The sequence below is a fragment of the Nannobrachium achirus genome (genome assembly GCF_963921795.1).
Source record: "Nannobrachium achirus genome assembly, chromosome: 12".
Lineage (NCBI taxonomy): Eukaryota > Metazoa > Chordata > Actinopteri > Myctophiformes > Myctophidae > Nannobrachium > Nannobrachium achirus.
In genome coordinates, this window is record NC_137832.1 from 21,014,323 (window position 1) to 21,030,724 (window position 16,402).

Here is a 16,402-nt window from a genome sequence, read left to right on the forward strand (position 1 = left end):
TTTCCTTTTTGAATAGCAGTTTTGCATAAAAAGCAGGTTACACAGTGGGTGAGGCTCCTTCCTGCTCTTGCAGCATTATGTGCACGTGTGTGTATGTGTGCAATACATGTATGTCTACATGTACACGTACGCGTGTACGCGTACGAAGCCAGTTAAACTGTTCTGTCCGCCCCGGAGCGCTTCCCGACCACCTTGCCCCCGTTGACCTGGTCCACGGCCAGCGTCTCCAGCTCCGCTTGGGGAGGGGCAAGGGGAGGGGTTTCGTGGGGGATGCGGTGGGCCACGCCCACGTGCGCCCGGTGGTGCTGCCGGTCCCGCGCGGGGCTGTGGCGGGGGCTGGACGAGGAGGAGGAGGCGCCCATCAGGGGGGTGACGGGGGAGGCGATGGGGGGGATGACGGCGGGCCGGCGCATCATCTGCGCCTCGGGAGGCGTCTCCCTGCCCGCCTGCAGGAAGGGCGTCGGGTCGGGCATGGCGTCCACCGCCTCGCGGAGCACCATCCGCCTCCCTCCTCCGTCCGGGCTGAGCCGGTACACCTCCGTCAGCTCCGGGTGGAGGGGCTGGGAGAGGCTCTTCTTCATGCGGCGGCGGGTGGGGGTCTCCGGCTGCTGCCTGAATAGAATAGAATAGAATAGAATAGATCTTTATTGTCATTGTCAAAAGTACAACGAAATTAAAAGTGCCAAACGATCAGTGCATCACTAAAATCACTACAAAATATACCTAAAACAATAAAACAAAACATACACAGAACCATACTTTCCGTCATTGCACAACCCCTATTGCACTTAGCATGCGCAGCATAGACAAACATGTAAATAAAAGCAGCTGTTATTGCACAAACTTATTGTTTTATTGTTTTTGGGGCTTTTTATGCCTTTATTTGATAGGATATAGTAGACTGACAGGAAATGGGGAGAGAGATGGGGGAATGACATGTGGCAAAGGTCGTCCGGATCGGGAATCGAACCGGCAACGCCAGCAGGCATCATAGCCTAGTATGTGGTATGCGCCTTGACCACTAGGCCAGCGGGCGCCCAGATCAACGTTTCTTAGCAGCGTTCAGTGTAACTACCGCTGCGGGATAGAAGCTTTTACTAAACCTGGCTGTACCTGTCCTTGGCGGGCGGCGGGGTGGGCTTGTAGGAGGAGGCGATGGGGCTGACGTTGGGGCTGGCCTCGGAGGAGCTGCCCGCCAGCAGCTTCTTCTTGGTGGCGTGCAGCTGGGAGGTGAGGTAGGCGATGGTGCTGGCCCGCTGCTCCAGCTCGCCCGACAGGATGGCCAGTTTGTGGCTCTTCATCTTCAGCTCCTCCATGTACTTCTTCTCGCGCTCCTTGATGGTGTTCTCCAGCACCGAGATCATGGCGTTCTTCTGCTCCAGGTCGCGCAGCAGCTCCGTGTTCTCCTCCTCCTTCTCCTTCAGCTGCGCCTCCAGCTCCTCGCAGCGCCTCTGCAGCTCCTTGCAGCGCGCCTCGCTGCTGTCTGCACGCGCGCACACACACACACACACACACACACACACACACACACACACACACACACACACACACACACACTAGGGCATTTACCAAATATTCGAATATCAAAGTCACTATTCGACGTTGTTCACCGAAGTTGAATATTCGCTTTTTTTTTTGTCAATGCCCCTGGTGGATGAATTTGTTAATGCTCTATACCAGGGGTTCTCAAACCTTTTTAGGCCGTGACCCCCAAAATAAACTTATTTGAACAGGGGACCCCCACCCTGACAAGCACATTACATTTAATGTGACTCGGTTCCGCAGATAAATATTGTGAAAATAGCAGATCTACATGTAGGATGCCAATTCGGATAGGATAATTCTTTCAAATAAACAACTTGAACCCTCGCAATCCATATTCCGAGGAGAACTTAGCAAATTAGCAAAAATATCAGATCTACAAGCTCTCAACGCCTCGCGCTGCGCGCTGCGAGCTTTTAGATTGGCTATTTTCAGGCAAATAGGTTTGGTGTAGGGGTAAAAAAGAGCAGACTAAGTACATAGTGAAAGGTCAAGTTTACAACATATCGACGATTTAAGTGGTTAAATGTCTGAAAATACACATTAACTTGAATCCAACATAGACTGATGACAGTGCTGTCAAACAAACTCAATGTCAAACAAGTCTATGAATCTATGAATCTATGAAATCAATGAAAATCTGCATCACACATTTATACAATATGTAGAGGCGGTCCCTGCTTCATCTCTCTCTCAGCTAAGGGGTCCTTGGCCTGAAAACGTTGAAGACCCCTGCATTGGCAGTTATTATTGGGTTTGAACACACACTCATGCACACAGAATGAACAGCACTAAACTGATGTATGCATGCACACACACGCACGTGCACACACGCACACATACACCATTAGTACATTATGTAAGTGCAGATATTGACCACGAACACTCCCTGCCTGCCTGTCAGGTGATGTTGGGATGGGGGTGGGGGGACAGTGTGAGCCTATGGTAAATCATCTGCAGTGAGAAGAGAGCGCCAGGCTCGTATTACAGCTCTGGTGGACAGAGAGGCCACTGCTATCCTCCGACCTTCATTACTGCTCTCTCTCAGTGCAGCCCTCACCCTGAATCACCTCGCCCTCCTCTACGGTCAAAGACTCAAGGGTTTAACTCGGACCGTATAGCTAATCTGTGCGAAATGTCATCGCGGAACAAAACACTGTCATGTGTGTTATGTATATGGGCATCACCATAGTACTGTATATGATTTTCCGGTATCTGTCTGTCTGTCAATCAACTTTGCTTATTGGTTAGTTGGTGGTCATACTGTACATCACTGACATACTATAATAGAGATCTGAACTGACATCATAAACAGGCCTCTGTTAACTACGGCACTAGTTTTATACCAGTAAGACTCCCTAAATTGGGAGATAAACTTTTGGAAGGCAATGGTAGCCAATTAGGAGGGAATATGGGAAATGGGACAGATCCATGTCAATGACATGACTGTAGAGATACTGTGTACCGCTTTGCGTGATTTTAGGGCAAAATCTGTAGGAGCAGTGTCCAAAAATGTGTCTTGCAAGAATCCGCCTCATAGTGGCGCTAGAAGAGGGCCATGTGAGAAATGAGGGGTGGGGTTTGTGGTTTGGCAGCCAAGGAGTGTGTGTGCAAAGTTTGGCATCATTGGATCGTGTTAAGGTGGCAGAGATATGAGTAGGGGAAAAGTGTGACGTGACTGACAGACAGACGGACTGACTGACTGACTGACTGACTGACTGACTGACTGACTGACTGACTGACTGACTGACTGACTGTTTGACTGCTGGTGGAGGTTTTGATAGTAACTACGACTTGACGGTTGCAATTATGGCATTATTACGGTGTTCATTTCCTGAATTCCCTCTGTATAAAACTAAACTACAGTGTTTAAAGGTTTAGGCGTTGGGCTTCCTGCTTGCTTTGAGAGTGCTATTACTCTAGAGGCAGCAAGATGTCGACCTTCGCGCTGCTCAATAGTATAGTTTTCTGGGCTATGGTTGTCTTTCTCCCCTATCAGAGAAATGTCTGATGAAGGATATGTTTATTGTTTTCCTACTAGCTTGGGGGGATTGCCGTGTGTGTGTGTGTGTGTGTGTGTGTGTGTGTGTGTGTGTGTGTGTGTGTGTGTGTGTGTGTGTGTGTGTGTGTGTGTGTGTGTGTGTGTGTGTGTGTGTGTGTGTGTGTGTTTTTTCTTTTTTTACCCCCGACTGGAACAGACAAGCCCTGCTGCACTAAGCAGGGTGGAGACTGTGCATTAGCACCATGACACATAATCTCATTTCCTGCACTGCAATCTCTGTGTTGTCCCACAGTTAACCAGATAGGGCCTCTGACAGGCTGCCCCATAACCATATTGCTCCTCAGACATGCATCAGTATTGGTGGGGGGAAAAGGCATGGAACCGATACCCCCACCGACATCCTGTTGTAAGGGGACATTTCTTCAGTTATAGAAAGGCATCTAAGATGAATTAAACCAAATATAGACTATCTTTCTACCAGGGGCGTTAATTGGGTATGGCATGGGTATGCAGCTGCCATACTGGGTCCAGGGGGGAAAATAAAAGTTACTTTAAAATATAAATCTACGAATCTCTCTTTGTCCATCTGTTCTGGTTATTATGTTGTTAAATTACAGTAAAATAACTACAAATGCAAAATGTAAACAAAATGGTCACTTTAACAAGGTATTATAATTATATTCTCCACACTTATATTCTCCCCATCTTGACAAAATGGTATATTCCCAGGTTCCACAGGTCAGCTGCAATTCATTATTGTTAATTGTGGCACGTTTACTAACATGCCAAGTTTAGCTGCACTTGAACAACCGTTCCAGGCTGCCATATCCAGATAGAAACGGGGGGGGGGGGGGGGGGGGGGGGGGGAATAGAATGTACTTCTTAAAATAAATGTATCATGCCTGTTGCGTATGGCAACACTGTTTTAAAACATTGGGAAAACGGTTTACATCGCTTATTTAGTTCTCCTAAATCGCGTATTACAATGCTCCCTTCGCATTGTAGCAGAATAGGGAGCAGTACTGGAAACTGCCGCCGGGGGAGTTCTGGGTTGAATGGGAAAACATGGCAGGCAGGCTGATTAAAAAAGCGATTTAAACCCTTGGTTTTTGGATACATTGTCGCGAAAAGGGATATCCCCGCCGCTGTGGTGGGCTGAGAGGTCCATAGGACCTCACCACGGAGCTAACAACAGATCGCCAGCGGAGGGTGAGGTTCTATATGGGGCGAGGTAAATTGGCATTGGTTGCAGGCAGCAAGCAACTTAAGCATTTTGACCATTTGATTATTATTTTTTTGCCTTGTTCTTTCGCTGTACACAAAAGTGCTTTTTTCTTTTCATACTTCTCTGTAACTTTGTACTGCTGTGCCGCCTCTGGGCGACTGATTTCCCCCCTTGGGATAATAAAGGTATCTGTCTTTCTATTTATACACAGATACAAGCTTTCAGATCTCTAGTAATGTTTGTTTTGAATTGTCATTTATGTTGTTATTTATTGTAGGTTTAACTTGCTTAGATGCAGTTTTTTAGATTGTATTTATTATTATGATGCTGTGTTTTCATTGATGTCTTTATTAGCTAACCTGACTTCGCCAGATGGTGGCAGCAGTGCTATGCAAGCTGCACCATCTGCTGTAGGAAGCGTGTCCATTTTTTCAAGCTATTTAGCACGTGATTCGATGGGGCTGCCTGTCTATCACAGGCACAGGCCAGTCTCAGCGCTACAGTGCTGATAGAGCCCGCCTGTAGCTGCCGCTGATTGGTCCGGACTGGGACTTTACGGGATATCAACTCTCTTTCAGCGGTCCCAGATGTTTGGCAGGATGCTACACATTGCTGCCACCTTCTGGCGGAGTCAGGTTATTTATGAGCTGCTGTAACGCTTGAATTTCCCCTCGGGGATCAATAAAGTACCTACCTACCTACCTACCTACCTACCTACCTACTTATCTATCTATCTATCTACTGACCAGCAGAAGTGTAATGTGTTACAGGATACAGTCAGACCCTCTTAATCTACATTACGTCTTGGGCAGACACAGCCGTCTTTTGTGTGGCAGAGAACCGTTTATTTATAGCCCTTGACTGCTTTATGGATTTTAGCTTGTCTTGGGCACTTTCACGGCGTCTTTGAGATCCCGGCCAAACCTTATTCTAAGCACAATTTAAGAAAGGCATTCAATCTTTCAGGATTGAGGCCTGAGTGACGCATTTACCGACCTGAGCTAATTTACTGCAACATAATGTCTTTCAAAATGGTGTGAGGACAAGTACAGTTAAATGCGGACTAGAATTTCTAGAATCGCTTTAATAAAATAATCTCTGCACTTCACACAGATAGACAACTTCCAAATGCAAACATAGAGAAACACAACATAGGGCCCTTTCTTGCACCTGGTTTCCAACTGATGCCACTGCCGTTGTACTTTCCATACAGTAATTGGTTTGGTGCGACAGTATCTTAGGTGGAGTGAGAAAAGTTAGACCAGCTCTGACCTAGCCTCGTGTAGCCAGGCTTACTCATCTGCCAAGAGAAAAGCCTGGTTACGATGTGAGGCTGATACGGCATAAAACGGTGCGACTTCCGCCGGGAGAATTTCACCGGATGTTATTGTTTTTTCACAGTGTGGTATATTCTCCCGCTGGCAAAAAAAACAAAAACTTCTACTTCTCCCGACCCTTCGGTTGCACTCGTAATAAACAATTTCCAATCAAAAACATGGATTCTGACAAAGTTACATCTATTAAGAGTGAGTTAAGAGCTACAATCTATTTAGGTTTGTTTCGCTGGCGGATGTAAACAGACCTGCACTGTGTGACGTAACTTCTCTTAACCGCAGCACTTCCGCCACTTCAGTTATGCAGCCAGCGGATCAGCGGATATTGTGGCCAGGGTGGCTCTGACCTGGTCTAAAATCTAGTGCAGTCCTCCAGCACAGTATTTCCCTACTATTTAAAGAGCACATTTGATTTTAGATTGACCTATATAGACAGGTTCCCAACGAGAGCACACTGCTTGCAATTAGGGCATTCACCAAATATTTGAATATCAAAGTCACTATTCGACGTTGTTCACCGACGTCGAATATTCGCTTATTTTTATTTTTTAATTGTTTTCTCTTTAAAATATATATATATACCCTAATTGCTGGACTATAAGCCGCACCTGAATATAAGCCGCACCAGCTAAATTTAGAACAAAAAATAAATGTTTACATATATAAGCCGCACCTGACTATAAGCCGCAGGTGTCCTCCCTTCTTCCCGCTAGAGTGCCCCTGGTGGCTGTTAGCTGTACAAATCTATATATAAATCCTTGTTAAAGAACATTGTAAAACTAACTAACTGGCCGTTTGCTGTAAAAATCTTTATATAAGCCGCACTGTAGTATAAGCCGCAGGGTTCAAAAAATGGGGAAAAAGCCGCGGCTTATAGTCCGGCAATTACGGTATATAGTTTATAAAGCTTGGCTAGATAGGAGTTGTCAATGCCCCTGGTGGATGAATTATTATTATTATTATTAGGTATAGAGCCTTCTTTTTAGGCTGTGACCCCCAAAATAAACATATTTGAACTGGGGACCCCCACCCAGAGATGGGGACTCGAGTTAAAGACTCGTCACTCGAGTCGAATCGAGTGACACTTTTGGCGACTCGTCACTCGACTCGGACTCGCCCCTCAAAAACTCGTGACTTGACTCGACTCGTGCTCATAAGACTCGTTAAGTTCACGAGTCTTATGAGCGGTGCTTAAAATAAAGATTGTTCACGACGTTAACAATCTTTATTTTAAGCACTATAATGCATGACAAGCACGACAAATATTGCCTTTCCTTCTCCTTTCTTCTTTCTTTCTTCTCTGTTGCGCGGCTGCGCGCCGCTGTGCTGCTGAGTGTTGCGCACGGAGACAGCGGCGACCGCGTTGTTTTTCCCAACGTACTTAAGCGCAACGGTGGGGGCCAGCCCAGGAGCGCTTCGCTGTGTTCACTTGGACCGCCCGCAGCTCAGGGCCGTTGGGAAAACCGCAATCTGTCTCGCAAAGCGTGGCAGACACAGCCGTCTGCATGGACCTTTCATCCTAAGATTTAAATATTAAAACGGCGAAATAAAACATATAGGCCTATGTTTAGCTCATCATCAGCTATTTTACTTCAGCTAACCTGGCATTTGTTCAATAATTGTATAAAATGATAGGATTATCTGTGAGAACCTGCTTATCTAACGTTGGGTTTCTCTCCAGAGCGCAGCCTCCTCTCGTAATAATATTAATAATGTTCCACTACCACCAGCTGCAGCTATATAGGTCTAATAGCTGAGCTCATTAACCCCTCGTAAGTTAACTTATTGTTTAAAGCAGTAACGTGAGGTTACCATGCCCAGTAGCCCTACTGTTACACTGCTAGAGGATTATTAAATTGTTTTTTGTATCTGTTGCGCTCGCACGTATAGGCTATAGTGCGTCTTTCCATGATATCTAGACGCCGACGCGCCATGACAAGGTGGATTAATAGCTTGCAACTCTGATTTTTTGGGAGCCTTATAGGCTAAACAATATAAGCCATAGTTGATTTTGAGAGGTTTATAGGCTGAACAATAAACCTACAGTAGCCTAGGCCTAGGCTGTTAGTTCAGTAGCAGCAGTAGGCAGGACAGCTGCTGCATGCAGCCTTTCAGAATAAGATTTAAATATTAAAACGGCGAAATAAAACACAAATGTTTAGCTCATCATCAGCTATTCTACTTCAGTTAACGTGGCATTTGTTTAATAATTGGATAAGATAATAGGATTTTCCGTGAGACAGTGCTTTTCTAGCGTCGGGTTTTCACTTTTTTCTCCGGTGGGCTCTTCTCTTCATGATGTCAATTCCACCAGCTGCATCTACTAATTAACCCCACGTAATTATTGTTCAAAGCATTAACGTGAAGTTATGCCAAATATGCCCGTAATGTTACAGTTGTGCTGTCAGGATTCTTCACAGCACTGCAGTAACTTTAAAAAAGAAAAATAGCTTTTAAAAAAGCAGGAGGGGAGTGGAAATGAAAGGGAAAAAAAACTTTATGCTAAAGAAGTAAAAGAAAAGCTTTATTTTGGAATAAAGATTATGTTGAACCACGTTTATTTTTTTTTTATTTATATCTTAACTAAAACTGCTATTGAAAATGATGCTGTATCAATGACTAAGTAATGTATCAATCCTGACATACTGTCTGTTTATATTAATACAGTAAAGGAGTGATCATGAATACAATCATGCACTTGCCAGTACAATTTAATTAATATAGTATATTAATTATACGCCGGCAACAAACGTTTACGACAGTGATGTAAAATGTATTCCCAGGTCCAATCCACACTGAGAGTACACGTCGCTATGGTAACCAGTAGCGATACGTTTTACGGCAGTAACTGCAGTAAAGTGTTATGTTGCTTACTGTCCAGCTCTGGCGGCTTCTTCAAATAGAAAAATTGTGATTGCTTCGCAATTCCTATTAAAAACAACATTTGAGTACTTGTCTAGCTCAAGCTGTCTTAGGAAAATGTCAGTACAGATAGCTACAAAGGTCTACAAAAAGGATTTAAGTGTCAAGCAAGCAACTGAAGTGTGGCTGGTTTTGGGATTATTTTATTCATTGGATGATGATCGGACGGCCGGGGACCCTGCTACTATTGGACATAACTGCGTTGCTTCCAAGGAACTTTCACCGAGGAAGGAGAGGCAGGAGGTCTACTTCAGAGCTGTTTTCTGGGGGAAATGGATCCATTATCATTAATCGTGGAACATTTAACAGCCTCCGTAGCGTGATTGTGAGTACATACATGCATGTGTCTTTCCTAATTTAGCCTGCCATGGCTTCTGGCTGCTGCTGTAGCTGTATCTGTGAGTACCGGGTGATCATGATGCGCCATCTAACTTTTTCAGCTGGAGGCTAGATCATTATAAAAAATAATAAAAAAAGATATATATGTATATAAAGACTCGTAACTCGACTCGGACTCGCCACTTAAAGACTTGAGACTCGACTCGACTCGTCCCCCACGTCCCCCAGAGACTCGACACTCGACTCGGACTCCTCCCCCAAAGACTCTTGACTCGAATCGACTCGTGATCATGAGACTCGTGGGCATCTCTGCCCCCACCCTGACAAGCACTTGGAATTGTAGGTATTAATGTGACTCGGTTCCACAGATAAATATTGTGAAAATCGCAGATCTACATGCTCACAACGCCTCGCAACAAATGTTTGCCTCTTGCTTACTTAACACATTGACCGCCATTTTAACATACCTCCGTACTCCCACCTGCCATTCGTCTCCATAGACTTCCATGTAATTGGGTGTGCACGGATCATGCACACCCATGCCTAGATAATGCACCACGTGTGTCCACATTGCTCACAGCTTTCAAACAAAAAAATCCGAATGGAAATCCGTTCAGGCATTCATGAGATAACAGCCACTATGTTTAACAAAGATGGCTGCCAAAATGGCTGCCATGCTTGAAAGATGGGGTTGCTATGGGGGTTAAACATGCAATTTCGCGATTGCTATCATGCCTACTCCATTTTTGGGTTTCAAAACTTTTTTTTGAAAAAGTTTTTTTTTTTTTTTTTTTATTCTCGGGACTATCGGGCCTGGCGGGGAAAGACATTGGAATAATCTCGGGACTATCGGGCCTGGCAGGGAATGAGTTAATATTTGACAGTTTAGCCAGTCCTGTCGAATATTCGACTATTAGAATACTTTGAGGTTGAATATTTCGAATACTAAAAATCACTATTCGTGAATGCCCTACTTGCAATCAAAATCCATTCGAATTTACCTGGAACACGTTCAACATGGTAGATGACACTGTGGCGTGACTATAGAGGGTATGCACGTCCACTGGGACCCGCCCCCTAATCTAGAAAAAACATTGAGCAGCATGGAGCATTGGAAGTGCTAGTTGCAAATCACTCAACGGCCCTGCATACCACCTGTTTCTAGTTAACACATAATGCAGGAGGCAGTAGGATGTTGTGTTGTTGAAAACGAGTGCTTCCAAACTCTGACACTTGGAAAAATAAAAACCTGCACAGAATGTCTTGACAGAAAGTAGCTCATAACATGCCTATGGTGGATTTTTATGAAACAAAAACTTTGCAGATAGAAAGAGGATAATTCAAGCTTTCAGTACAGCCGCAATGTTGGTGAGTTAACTTTGTTTAATACAATCAGATAGGACTTTTCTGTTTGGATGTATGGGCTGTCAATGGCAGAAATTTGATTTTTTTTTGCCACTCAGTAGGCGTGTTCTCACATAACTTCCAGCAACAGTGATGTCACGCGCATACCCTCTATTATTAATCATCTGGGCCAGATTATTAGGCGATCCATATGTAGGAGCCAAAATGCTTACGTTGTTTCTATTTAGTTTGGTTTTCCCACTCTTCGTTTTGATTGTCTCATTTTCGTTAATTGATTGATTCCTGTCTAGTGTCTCATTATCTTTTTTCTGCAGAGCCGTTTATGTTTTGTTTGCCTCCAGTTTCACTCATCTAAGTTTCAGCACACAACCTTTTTTTTACCTTTTATATTGTGCGTTAATAAATCACCTTAACACATTAAACGCCCACGTGGTGCCCACGCTCCAATCTCTTTGATGTTTACGTGTGCCCACGACGCGTTCGACGCGTTGTACAGTAAACTATACTGTACTGTAGCTACTGCACTTGGCTACCGCGGTGATGAAACAAACTCCATTTCCCAACATGCAGCGCGAAATTACGTCACCCGGACGTGCTGTCTGTCTCGTTGACTTCCTGTTTAGCGGCTGCACAAAAATGCCGTTTTCTCCGGATTCTCTTCCTTTTTTATTTTTTTTCTCAAAACCGCAGCCTCTTCTACCTGCCGTAACACAAACACTGTGGCTTAGAATTGATAAAAAACGGTCCTGACTGAAAGAAAAGATTTTTCGCGAAATAAACAGGACATACTTGGATTACATTTACTCGGATTACTTTTCTCGCCAGTACTTCGAAGGTAGGTAAAATGGCGGGTTGCCATGGGCACCAGCAAATTAAACGTCGAATAATTCTGGGCACCCGATGTGTTAAATGCAAGAAGTTGTCGGGTATAGTTTGAAGTTTAAACGCGTCACTGTAGCTCAGCTTCTTAGCACTACTTTTAAATTCAGTAGACTTCATTGGGAAGAAGTAGTCACTATAATATTGTCTACAGAAAATTACCCACGTACACGATTCATCTATGGACCAGATTCTGTGTTGGATTGGAAATGAAATTAATGGACATTTGACAATTGGGTCAATTGGACGATAGATCAAGTTCAGGAGTGAATGGATTTGGATCAAACATTTTTGGAACATGAATGATGGATATTTGGATATTGCAACATTCAGACTTTAACGTTGCCCTTTCTTGACTCGGATTGAAGCCACAATTGACCGCGGCTGCAGTTGAAACATTTGAGTGACAGCAGTGCATCACAGCCATCAGAAGGGCTGCGCAAAACATCCATGTTGGTTCCTTCTGTGTATTGTTTGTAGTTTGAACACAGTTGGAAGTGCTGTCACTCCATTGGGAACTGTTTGTGGCTTTTTTATATTAACCACTTGAACCCTAGTGTCCATATTCTGAGAACTTTAGCCAAAAATAGCAGATCTACAAGCTCACAACGCCTCGCAGTGCGAGGCGTTGTGAGCTTGGAGATCGGCTATTTTCAGCAAAGAGCTTTGGTGTATAGGAGCAGATAAAGAGCAGACTAAGTACAGAGTGAAAGGTCAAGTTTATTAACTCATTTAGTGCCCATGAAATTAACGGATTATAAAGTCCACGATGCCAGTCTCAGGTTGGCATCACCCCCGTTATCTTATTTTGAAGGCCAGAAGTCCACAGCGCAAACACTTCCGGTCTGACGTCATCGGGTCCTGCGCCGGAACCGATCGTTGTCCACGTGGAGTTGTGTAATGGCGGACCGGGAGCTTTTATACATGTGTAACATAAGCGAGCATCTGCCTCCATCCTAGCTTCTAAAGTGTAGTTTTGAGATAATGGACATTAAAGATGAGATCCCCCGTCCACCTCAATGTTATGGATGGGACTATTTTGTGCTCGTGGAGCCGTGATGATGCGAAATCAAGGACGGATTTCGTCTCCGGACCTCCGGCCATTGTTCTCGGTAATGTATCCGCCGTTACAGTAATATATTACTTTTCACGAGAATACTCGGGATTGGCACCATGTGATACTCGAGTATTTTTCACGAGTCTTCTCGGGATTGGCACTATATGAGTTAAGTGTTGACGGTTCAAGTGGTTAAATATCTGAAAACACAAATTGACATGACAATTTACACTGAAATACATTTGTGCTGTCAAACAATGAAACGATATGGAATCTATGACAAGGTTGTGGGGGGTCCCTGCTTCATCTCTCTCTCAACTAAGGGATCCAGGGCCTGAAAACATTGAAGACCCCTGGATTAGACGACTATTATGTAATGATTGTGACGGGCCCAGAGGCAGTTCGGCGAAAGTTCTTACCTGAGGGATCAGAGCTCCTCACGGTCAGCTCATATGTCAGCTCTGTGGAAAGAGAAGAGGGTCATATGTCAGCACAGCAATCAGGCTGTGACCTGCGTGTGTTAACCCATTTAGGCCTAGGATTATTGAATGCTTTAACTATTGAAAAAATAGCAGATATACAAGCTCGCAGCGCGGCACCAAGTGCAGAGCTTGTAGATCTGCTATTTTTGAAAAAGTCGTGAAAGTGTGTGCAAATCTTTCAATATTTGTATTTTAAAGCGAACGTTTGTAACTCAAATTTTGCTTCTGGGTGGTCCTAGGAACTAAATATTTTGAGATGGGGGTCCGTGGCCAAATAAATATCAGTTTGGGGGTCCTTCACATGAAAAGGTTTGAGAACCACTGACATAGTAGTCTCTCAAGAACAGACTAACTGAGCTCCAGTTCAGTGAAAAGGACTTTTTCTTTGACGATGGCCGGCCAGATTGCTGACATAGAAACATAGGGTTTTTCAAAAAAACCTTAGAAGGATTCAAAAGACACTTATAGAATTGGGTCAAAATTCAAATGTTCACGATTTTTCAAAAATAGCAGATCTACAAGCTCGCAGCGCGGCACTCGGTGCCGCGCTGTGAGCTTGTATATCTGCTATTTTTTAATAGTTAAAGCATAAAATAATAATACATCATAATGTGTACCCGTTCTGTGTGTGCTAAGCTATGCAAGAGCATGCTCCTCAGACAGGGCAGCAGGCACGTAGCAGGAGCCCGACTCGTTTAGGGAAATCAACGACAGCAGCGCCCTGTGCTCCATATGGCGCACAACTGTGTCTACCCTGGATTAGTGAGAGTTCCAGGTCAGCTTAATGATGCGTCAACTACACAGTAGGGCTAGATTAATCATGGCTAGTCATCTTGTTGTGAGTGTGTGTGGTTGAGAAAATCTATAATTGATGGTAAATATCCATCATGGCTGTGCTTCTTTCCGTTCTTTTAAAAGTCTATTATTATACTGTATAAAGTGTATAAATGGTAAATGGTGCATCTGTTCAGCGCCTTTATCCAAGGCGCTTTACATAGATTGTGCATTACATTCACCCATTCACACACACATTCATAAACCGATGGCGGAGGGAACCATGCAAGGCACCAACCTGCTCACCGGGAGCAACTAGGGGTTCAGAGTCTTGCTCAAGGACTCTTCGACACTAACTCTGGGGGGAGCCCGGATTCGAACTGGGAACCCTCTGTGTTCTAAGGACGGTTTCTCTACCCCTGAGCCAACAGCAGCAGGAGCAATGTTTGATATCAACAGTACAGTAAAGCTCTCCAAATCACCAGCAGCTCTCTACTACGTTGTTTCTAGGTGCTGCTTTGTAAATCAGTGGTTCCCAAACTTTTTAGACTGTGACCCAAAAGAGAAATTAGACATTCATCCGGAACCCAAACAAGTGAAAATAGCCATTCTACAAGCTGACAACGTGTCGCTTCACGCCGTGTTGTGAGCTTGTAGATCGGCTATGGAATTTCTTAGATGTTTGTTTGTTTGAAAACGTTTAAGATTCCTATTTCCTTTTTATTTCTAAAAATAAAATGATATAGTTCAAAAGATTTTCCATCTTTTGAAAGATATATAACATTTCTTTGCAGGGAAAAGGAAATGGGACTTTTACTCGAGTCGTGACTCGTTACCCATAAAAATTGGTCCGTGACCCACAAATGGGTTGCGACCCACTGTCTGGGAGACAACGGTATAAATCACTCGAATCACAGCGCGCGACTCTGTATGTATATGACGATTAATTATTGTCACTCAAATAATTGCGATTAACAATTTAATTGTGTTTTTGTCGTTGACAATTACATTTCTGTTTGGCTTGTAGGCTTTGAAGTTGCACATGGCAGTTATAACACATAACCTAAATATACAAAGAAATGAAGGACATATTTGACAACTTTACACTTTAAAAGAACATTGATAGTGGAAATAGCCGATCTACAAGCTCACAACGCAAATATTTGAACATATAACAGTAAGACTCCCTAATCGGGAGATAAGCTATATAAACACTTTTCAACATGTAAATGATTATGACGATTATCCCCAAATAATTGCGATTATATCAAATAATAGCGATTAGACGATTATGTAATAATTGTGACAGCCCTAATTCAGGCCTTACAGTATGCGAAATCTCTGGAAATCCTTCTCGTTGAGCCTGTCTACAGCATCACGGAGAGATGACATGAGTTTGTGTACGATGAGTAGGGATGGGACGATACGCGATATTATCGTTTATTGTGAGTAAGATGTTTTTTGTGATAATGGGGATATACGAAGCATTGTTAAAACATTTTCTTGATTCATACAATGAATGCTTGTTAAAAAACCCAATAAACAAAAGTAAAAAAAAAAAAAAAAAAAAACACTCACGATAATCGTATCATGGCAATTTAATTCATCGTGATATCGTCCTCCGTCATGCACTAGGATAAATTCACCTTTTATTTGCCGAGCTGCATATCCGGTAAACCCTCTATAATTGGAAAAAGGTACTTATAATATGTGTACTTTTTGGCAAATGTTCCGCCCCAGGATAATGGATTTTGATTATCGCGATAAATAACATCGTAAAACCGCGATTTCTTTTGTCACAATAATCGTGATATGACATTTTCATATCGTCCCACCCCTAACGATGAGTTTACCTGAGCAATGCTGTTGTAATCTGCGGATCTCTGCGTGCAGCCCCTTCAGCGTGCTGGCGTGGTCCTGTTGGAGGAACAGCAGGTTCTTCTGGGCACTGTGCAGCTGGTTCTCCAGGGGGGCGTTGGCCTTCTGGGCACTGTGCAGCTGGTTCTCCAGGGGGACGTTGGCCGATGCCATGGCTGACGACTACGCTCCAATGGACGCCGGTCACTATGACATGCAAACCTGAGGGACGGGAGGGGAGAGATGCAGTGGTGGAAAAAGTACTCAAATGTTTTACTTAAGTAAAAACATCAATACTGCAATATAGAAATACCCTGTTAAGGTGCCCACACACCAAAATACCTATGAGAGTAGAATCCGCATTCTGCCAATAGTCGGAGGTCTCAGGGTTTTTTCGTGCTAATCAGTCTTAAAGCGCCAGATTTTGCACAGATGTAGCCCAGGGCATGCTCTAATGATTTAGCTAGGGCGCCCATTCCGCCCAAGCATTTGTTTTGCACAAAAAACATTCCTTGGGCTACAAATGGCCCCAGAAAACGCCCACAAAACTGTGAAAAGTGATGACTCATCACTTTTCATCACTAAACCATCGTTTTCTGGTAGCCTGATTTCCGACTCGACGCT

General features: G+C 43.9%; 1 protein-coding gene across 1 annotated transcript; it reads right to left on the reverse strand.

The window, feature by feature from the left end:
• Positions 1–152: 152 nt before the first annotated feature.
• Positions 153–15,952, reverse strand: ccdc92 (coiled-coil domain containing 92; the record flags this gene model as incomplete). Its single annotated transcript, XM_080738530.1, has 4 exons — positions 153–612; positions 1,114–1,483; positions 13,085–13,126; positions 15,775–15,952. The coding sequence occupies 4 exons, from the start codon at positions 15,950–15,952 to the stop codon at positions 153–155; spliced, it is 1,050 nt and encodes a 349-aa protein (XP_080594656.1).
• Between the last annotated feature and the right edge of the window lie 450 nt (positions 15,953–16,402).